Here is an 8,793-nt window from a genome sequence, read left to right on the forward strand (position 1 = left end):
AAATCAGTCATGTGGGGCAGGGGAATTAAAATCAAAAATTAAAATTTTGTCATCATCTACTGTTATGTTGGTCAAACCCTTTTCTTATTGCTTTTTTTAAGATAAGACAACTTTAGTTTAATGCTCATGCTGCTCCTTTCAAAACAATGAAAGTAAATGGTGACTAAGCTCCAAAAATGTCAAAAATCACCATAAATGTAGTCCGTATGACATGCATCTAATAAATTATTAATTCAAGAACATTGTGCTAGTTTACTGCAACAATGGTGATGTGAACTTGACATACTTTTGAAAACCCGTGTTTAGTTGGTCCTGAAAAGCACTTATTGTCACAATTTTAAACACGGCAGCTTTCTTCTTCCATGAGGAGGATTGGCATCACAACGGGTTTGTTTCCAGGCAGACACTTAAAGAATGTGACACACGTCTTGCGGAAATCATGTAGAATCCAACCAATCAGATGAAGACTTTGAAACTACAAAGTGTTTCCCATTCTGTGTGCCTTATGCATCAGAAATTCAGCTAACAATCAATGGGCATGACGTTTGAGGCTGAGACTACACTCTTAAAAATAAAGGTGCTTCAAAAGTGTCTTCAAGCGATGCCATAGAAGAACCATTTTTAGTTCCACAAAGAACCATTCAGTCATAGGTTCTTTAAAGAACCATCTCTTTATAACCTTTTTATAATCTCAAGAACCTTTTTTCGCCACAAAGAACCTTTTTGTGAAACAGAAAGGTTCTTCAGATGTTAAAGGTTCTTTATGGAACCATTTAGACAAAAAAGGTTCTTCTATGGCATCGTGAAGCACCTTTATTTTTAAGAGTGTACCTCTAATGTAATGCTCCAGGTTCTAGAGCACATTTGGTTGCACTTTAGTTTGATGGTCTCCTTTAGACATTCTTTTGACTATAAGTAACTTTGCAACTACATGTCAACTAACCCTCATTAGAGCATTAGTAGAGTATTAGTTAGGGTGACCATACGTGCCATTTCTACAGGACATGTCCTGGCCAGGATTTCGATATTTGGCTTTATTTTCCTGTTTTCATACTTGCTGAAGGTAATGATCGGAAAGTAGCTTGACCAATAATGTGCAGGCATTGTACATAATCAACCAATCGTGGCGCTTGAGAAGATGGGATCTACAGAGAGCGGTCAAAGTGATGCAAATACGTGTACAGATTAGATTTGTTAATTTGACTTGAAGCAGCTCTGTGTAGACCGATCATTGAATGACATTAAAGTAGCGCAAGAGCGATTGGAAAGCATAAGGAGCCGTCTGCTCTCTCTATAGCTCTCAAGGATGTCATACACTGATCAGTCTGTGCAGCGCAAACAACCAAAACCTGGATATTTTAGGCAATATACAAATCCTAGCCAGGACGTGTCCCGTAAAAATGCCACGTATGGTCACCCTAGTATTAGTAGACTGTAAGGTTAGGGTGAGTAGAATAAGTCAACATGTCAGTAGAATGTCTGTTGGAGATCATCAAAGTAAAGTTAGCAGATATTAAGCAGACAGCCTAGAAATACTCTGAGAGTTAGTTGATATGTATAGTTGCAAAGTTACTTATTAGTCAACAGAAGATCTGAGGACCATCAAAATAAAGTGTTACCGAACATTCACACTCTTCTAAAATGGCATATTCATGTCATATATTCTTGCATGACAGACATAGATTGTATTGCATATTAACTTGTTAAAATCCACATTTTATACAAACAAGAATCTATGCTAGTTTTGAGAGCTGAAGTTGACAATGCACGACTTCTGAAGACTTGGAAAATAGTGCACAGTCATTCAGTATGAACAACTGTTGTGGTACTTTTTTGAAAGTCCTTGTTCACCATTCACTTTCACTGTGTGCGTGAACATTCTGCCATTTCCTTCTGTATTTGACAGAACAAGGAAAGAAAAGAAAGAAAGAATTTGATCTACGGGTGAGTTTTTATTTTGGGGTGCACTATCCCTGTAAGAATTCATCTAACGTCTCCAGGCTGTTGTTTTCGATTCACATTGTCACATTCACCAAAAGGGAAGAGCCAAAAGCAGACAGTAAACACTTTTTTTCTCCTTCTCTGTCTAAAGAAGTCTTTTTCCTGGCTTTATAAAACCTGTCTTTCACAAAGGCCACTAACAAAAGCATTGTTTTCCATTAATGCACGTTAACATACTTTATATACAGACTCAGGACAAAACCACTGCAGATGCCATGCATTTAACATTCCAACCTACATAGAGCAGTGGCTGTTGTGTTCAAACCAGTCTGAGTCTGTTTTCCCATCACGCTGTCTCTGAAATGGTTTATCTGGGCTGACACTGACCAAAATATTATTTCGTTATCGTTTCAAGAAACCCAGTAAACCTGGCAGTGTTAAAACTGAATGAACAAGGCCTGTTGGACAAATTGAAAAACAAATGGTGGTACGACAAGGGAGAGTGTGGCAGCGGAGGAGGTGATTCCAAGGTCAGCCCCAATGTGACAAACCCAGCGGGTAAAACCACCACTACCATGGGGGGGTAACCGGCAACTCACGCCGACTAAACACTCTAGAGCGAAACAATCTGTCCTAAACTGAGCTTACTTCTTACACATTTTGGTTGATTAATAAATAGCAAGTACATTTTGATCAAATTATGGCATATCATGGCAACTGGTCAATAATAGCTGACCACGTTCACATTATTCCAGGTGGAGTGTTTGCGGTCTGCCGGTTACCCAAAGTGATATTATAATACACATCTTGCAGCAGGGAGCAAGGAAGCATCGCTAGATGGAGTATTAACCCATATCACTTTTACAATGAACTACCAACATGTTTCTGATATGTGTGCAGTCAATTAAAAAAGAAAAAGAATCAGAACAGTTGAGTTGATATTGATGGGTATGTGTTTAATGTGTGCTGAATAACATAAAATAACATGGATAATGTTATTTATGTTATTTTCCTGGTTGAAGAGTCCCAGTTAACCTAGCGGTGTTGAAACTCAGTGAGCAAGCCGTCTTAGACAAACTGAAAAACAAATGGTGGTACGATAAGGGGGAGTGTGGAAGCAAGGACTCCGGAAGAAAGGTCAGTTCACATATTTGGTCCTGCTCTGTTCCCTGCAGTTTAGCCCTCTCAGTACCCTTCCAGAAGGTTCAGTTAGGAATCTGGACATGGACGGCTCTTACTCTCTCTCCAGGGTTGTATTCTTTCATTTCGGAAGCCATTTTGGTAGAAGAAACTGCATTTTTGCTTTATTAAAATTTTGTTATTTTATTATCATTTTGTGTGAAAACATGTTATGCTGATTTGGTGCTAAAGAAACTAGCACCAATAATATTATCCATTTTGGAAATAGTTATGCTGCTTAATATTATTTTATTTTTGTATTTATTTGTAATTTTTTACAAAGCGTTAACAAAGAGCTTAATGCAATTGCAAAATTCTCCCACAATGAATCAAAATGAAAATATATAAAATATAATAATAAACATAATAATAATAAATAGCATACAAAATAAGTAAATAAATGAACTTTAGCACTGTACACATTTATGTGAGTAACATTACATGAGTATATCCATTAGATAGATAGATAGATAGATAGATAGATAGATAGATAGATAGATAGATAGATAGATAGATAGATAGATAGATGAAGTTCAAAAAAGTTTGTTCAAAATAGATTTGTTTCAAATAGAAATCTTTTGTACCATTATAAAAGTCTTTACTGTCACTTTTATGATAAATTGAATGCATCCTTGCTGTAAAAATGTACCAATTTCTTAAACTGAAGAGGTAGTATATTAGTATACTATTCAGAACATTTCCAACCATTATTTTGTACCGTCATAAATTACAGACTTTAGGTGTATGTTTATAATAGATTTAGACATTTTGGCAGCATGGTTAAATATATGTGTTTTATATATATATATATATGCTGACAGTTGTTTTTGCATTTACCTTTTGCACTTACAGTATATACACACCTTAAATCTGATAAATTTTTTATTATTAATTCAAGTGTAAATAATAGTATGTCTAGCTCTAGGAGGCGTGAAGAGAAAGCCCATTATTATAGACTGGATGATTCACTGTATAATACACTCACTTTGTTTAAAATAGCTTGGTGGTCTGAATGGAGCTCTGGAGAGAGACTGGTCATATTGCTCTGATCATCCGTAAGAGTCAAGCCTCCCTTGTGGTCCTCAGCCTCTGTGTTCTCCCTCCTGTCTGCCCTTGGAGTGTGCATGTATTTGGATGCAAACCCAGTGGACAGCTGTCTGTGCTGTCATAGGCCCCGGCCGACACACACCCCCACCACACCAAAACCCACCTGCATGGCACACACAGACGAAAGCACACCTCTCTTATGGGCCTTTCTTAGAGAACCGGTTCCACACCAAGACTGTTATTATATCACCTTTGATTAAGTACAAATCCAAATCTCCTTAGATTAATGACCTGGGCTGCATGGGTGCCAACCTCTAATACCGTCATGTGCAGCTGTGATATTGTATGTGATTGTTTAGTAGCTTGTAAATTAGTGGCGATGCTAATTAGCAGGTTGAATAAATGAAAAATTAGTAGAAGGTGGACATAGACTGCCAGTGTTAGTGCATGAATGCATGTTCGTAATTCTAAATTAAATTTAACAAATTTAAATTTCATGTTCCTAATTTTAAATTAAATTTGACAGTTTAAATTTTAAATGACAATTTGTGCAATATTTTAACATGAGTTTAACCTATAGTAGTTATACCAGTCATTTTTATATAATTGTATTAACATTATATAACTGTATGTACTAGTTAATATTATTTAGTAATAATGTTGAATGATATTATTAGTATTTAATACTAGTATTTATTATTAAAATTATATTAGTTACACAAGTTAACATAATTGGATTTTCATAATGAATATTTCTTATGAATATCATTTAGCAATAATGCAAGTTCAGCAGTCCAAAACAGAAAATAAATATTTAAATTCATCAATATTCATGATATTTTATACTCAGATGAGCAGGAAACATTTTAAGCAAATGATTATAGCACTACATTTGGTGCCACAGTATTTTTTGCACTTTATTCAAGATAGTTCTCATTTTAGCTTTTATATTCTCTGTATATGTTTAGATTGTTGGATGAATGCATAAATGTGTATATGTAATGTATAGGAATGCTTCTATTGTCTTTGTCCGTGTGAATTTGTTACAATTTTATCCAGTAACTCTCATCTAAGACATTTTTCCTTCTCCTGTAGGACAAGACCAGTGCTCTTAGCCTCAGCAATGTGGCTGGGGTTTTCTACATTCTGATCGGCGGTCTGGGCCTGGCCATGCTGGTGGCCCTGGTGGAGTTCTGCTACAAGTCCAGAACAGAGTCCCACAGAATGAAGGTGTCTGAGCGGGCCGCCCAGGCCTTTCACTGCACCGCCTTAGACAGCAGCTACACTGAGCTGCAGAGTTACGGCCTGTACGGTGCCGACACTGTTAAGATATAAAGCACTCTGGGGTAGGAACCTCGAGTACTGCAGAGAACTAGGCCACATCCTGCCCACGTAGCAGCCTAACCTGCCCCCCATCTAACCGTTTCCAGATTCAAAGCTTCTGCTGCCCACTTTCAGTATCATCCGTTTCTCCTCACCTCTTCTTTTTCTGTCTCTTACACTTCTATTTTAATAGTAGGGCTGTCAAAAATGTAAATAAATAAAACATTAATTATAAAATAATTAAAATAAATATTTTAATATGATTATTTAATAATGTTAATCAAAATATATTTGCTAAAAATGTCCCCAAATGTAATATATTATAAAATGTAATAGACAATATTTTATTAATGTTTTAATATTTATTGTAAGTAATTATATATTAAATATATATTAAAAATAGTTTTTATTATTTTATCATTTATTTTTAATAGTTAGTGTATGCAAGCATGCAGACTACATCTTGACAGCCCTATTAAATACTCTAATTTAATCTCTCATTACTTCTTTCTCTCCCTCAGTTTCCCGTTGTCCGCTAGCCACTCTGTCCATAGACTAGAGCTTTGTTTATACACATCGTGTCTCTGTTCATTCATGAAACAGAGCAAGTGTTCCCCGGAGACCCTGCAGGTCTCTGTTTTCCACCATGACTCCAAAAATAGTCAGTCTACACTCGTGATTATGCATCAGTCAGCTCGTGTGCTCCTTTATACAATAAGACCCATGTCAGATCTTACCTAACGTACTTTTGCTAATGCATAGTTGATTAAAAGTACCTATCATAAACAAGCAACCTACAGCCTTTGGAAGCCTGTTTCCACAGTGGATTTTTTTTAAAAAAGGTAACTGCGACTTTTTAACTGACTAGACTGAATTTTTTTCTCAAAATTTAGAATTTACATACTACATCTATTTTTATCCTATGGCAAAAACAAGCTTCCCTAACAGGCCAGACTGACAAATCAAAGAAACCCCATTGCAAAAAAAAGGTCCCCAATAAATGGTATCTGTTGCACATATAGATCACACCTCAGTGTGATTTTTGTAATAAGTATCTTTATGACAGCCAATTACCCAAAGTAGGATTTGTAACACGTTTAGCTGGGTATTACACACTCGTGTAATATTATAATAGCAAAGATTAATATAGATTTGCTTTGTTAATTCAATTGACAGAAGTCACATTTCACAGCTGTCCATTTTTCATATTAGGCGAGCAGGAATCTGAGTCATTATAGGCGAACTAATTAGTCTGCATCAGGCGTATAACGTCATCCCCCAACGCGCTGAAGTGTAGGGCAATGAAATCATTCCTAGATTGGAAAAATGCGATTTAAAGGGACACATCATTAGCCTTGGTTTCAGGCCCACTAGCTGCGACTACAATCGCGGATTGCGGAACAGCAATAAAACGATGACATTTCTCACTTCCACACCACCGAAGCAAATTAAGCTCGTATTACATGCCTATCAAGACTGTTTATTGTCTACCCACGTCAGAGATGCTTTACAGTGTCAGCTTTGGTTTTGAGGGCCTAAATACGGTGGTCCTGGGGGGCACAATGCAACAGCATTAGCCAAGCAATTAAAACTTGACAACACAACAGCATTAGCCCACAACACATCTTTAATGCAAATACGGTTCATTCCCATAGCTTTGAACACAAGTGCTTAGTACAGTTATGGGTAGTAAAGCAAGGAATTGCAACTCGAGCTCATTGGAAAAACATGCCTGTGGTGACATTTCTGCTAAATATTTTGCAGCTTCTTGCATGTTTTGCGTCACTTTTAAAGTGAAATGTCCAGTGAGTGTCGCTAAATAAGCATTCGGTTTTATCAGAGACAGATAAAGGTGTCTCTTTTATTACACTGGTTGTTGTATGTATTGTGTCAGTTTGGAAATATCCGGCGCTAAAAGATTAATGCTCTATGTTCAAATGACACTACATGCTACCCTAAACCTAACCGATTTTAACAAAATGAAATGTGAACAGTGCATTTATTGAAGGAATGCCATTTTAGCTTGCTTCTACACCGAATAAAAATGGTATAGGATTTACATTGAAACAACATAACGTAATTGCTAGTAAATTTTGGAAATATTTGCAAAGAAACTGAAATTTTAAAGTGGAAAGGCCAAAATACTATATTTATTGTAAAACATACTCCAATAATTTTTATTTACAAATTAAAAAAACTCCTCATCCAAAGTGTAACACGTTACTAGGTGAGCTACTGAGCAAGTTTACTACAAGAAAGCCATATATGGAGTTGGTTCTGCGTATTCATTTTAAAATCATGCAGTATGGTAAAAGTGTTTTGTGGTAATAACATAGCATTGTGCAAGGAACCACACAAAAATATGTATTTATTAATTGATAATATGCCAAAAGTAATACAATTTGTCACTGTTTTATTGCCACTAGTGGACGTTTCAGCTGGAAACTGCAGTGAATTGTATGTATAGGTACATTTTTTGAGTTTTGTACAAATGTAGGTAGGTAGGCACGTTATCCCAATGAGCCCGTGTTGTGGAATTGGTAGGTTGGTAGAGCAAATGTTGTTATTTAATAGCAATATGGCTAATATTGGATTGTTTCCCAAAATGCATCATTATCGGAAAAGTTTCATTAGTGTTTCATCTGTTTGCTTTGCTAAAGCCCACCCCCCCCCTCCCAAGCCACCCTGCTGATCAATTACAGTCAGGAAACCCAAAAGATGGAAATCTGTTGGCATAGGCCTGCAGATTAGTTCACTTCACAAATGTTGTCTTAACTAATTATCCAGTCATCACATGGCAATGTGCATACTCCATTAGGCAGATGCTTAAATCATCTTTTACTGTCTCCTACTAAAATTGAGCATCTTTCAAACAGTCCTGCGCGTATTTCCGTATTCCTGTCTAACGCTGTTGTGTCTCCATCCCAGCAATCCATCAATGACGCCATGCGCTGCTCCACGCTGACCAGGATGAGTGGGAATGGTAGCGGCGGGGAGAACGGGCGGATTGTCACACATGACTTCCCCAAAGCTGTGCAGACGCTGCCGTGCATGAGCCACGCGGCGAGCATGGGCTTGGGAGCCTCTGGCATGTGACCATCTTGACGGAGCGGCACGCGTCACATGTACCGCACGGCCCTCCCGTTCCCCTGCCGTCTGCCCCTATGTCTGTCTGGCCGCCCGCAACAGACACGCCGTACTGCCAAAATGCACTCGAAGACTCTTCTCAGTGAATAGCCACCAATAAAACTATTTTCTAAAGAAAAAAAAACATTAAAAAGGGGGGGGGGGGGTGGGCGGCAA

At 37.3% G+C, this 8,793-nt stretch overlaps 1 protein-coding gene across 3 annotated transcripts; it reads left to right on the plus strand.

Moving 5' to 3' along the window:
- The first annotated feature begins 1,817 nt into the window (after positions 1–1,817).
- On the plus strand, positions 1,818–8,780 carry LOC107560133 (glutamate receptor 1-like). 3 transcript variants are annotated; one of them, XR_001605694.1, is made up of 3 exons: positions 1,818–3,078; positions 5,263–5,397; positions 8,419–8,780. XR_001605694.1 is itself a non-coding variant. In XM_016244218.1 (2 exons), the coding sequence occupies exons 1-2, from the start codon at positions 5,338–5,340 to the stop codon at positions 8,584–8,586; spliced, it is 228 nt and encodes a 75-aa protein (XP_016099704.1). In that variant the 5' UTR covers positions 5,073–5,337; the 3' UTR covers positions 8,587–8,780. The 3 variants fall into 3 exon arrangements, 1 of the variants encoding a protein (XP_016099704.1); XR_001605695.1 differs by having other exon boundaries at positions 1,818–2,471; XM_016244218.1 differs by lacking the exon at positions 1,818–3,078 and having other exon boundaries at positions 5,073–5,397.
- Positions 8,781–8,793: the final 13 nt, after the last annotated feature.

Source organism: Sinocyclocheilus grahami, unplaced genomic scaffold, assembly GCF_001515645.1.
Source record: "Sinocyclocheilus grahami isolate Dianchi unplaced genomic scaffold, SAMN03320097.WGS_v1.1 scaffold23.1, whole genome shotgun sequence".
NCBI lineage: Eukaryota > Metazoa > Chordata > Actinopteri > Cypriniformes > Cyprinidae > Sinocyclocheilus > Sinocyclocheilus grahami.

Bases quoted from the DNA above. Each gene is read 5' to 3' on its own strand.
- LOC107560133 (XM_016244218.1), top strand. From the start codon at position 5,338: ATGCTGGTGGCCCTGGTGGAGTTCTGCTACAAGTCCAGAACAGAGTCC. The intron at 5,398-8,418 runs GTGTCTGAGCGG...TCTCCATCCCAG, and splicing joins CAGAGTCCCACAGAATGAAG to CAATCCATCAATGACGCCAT.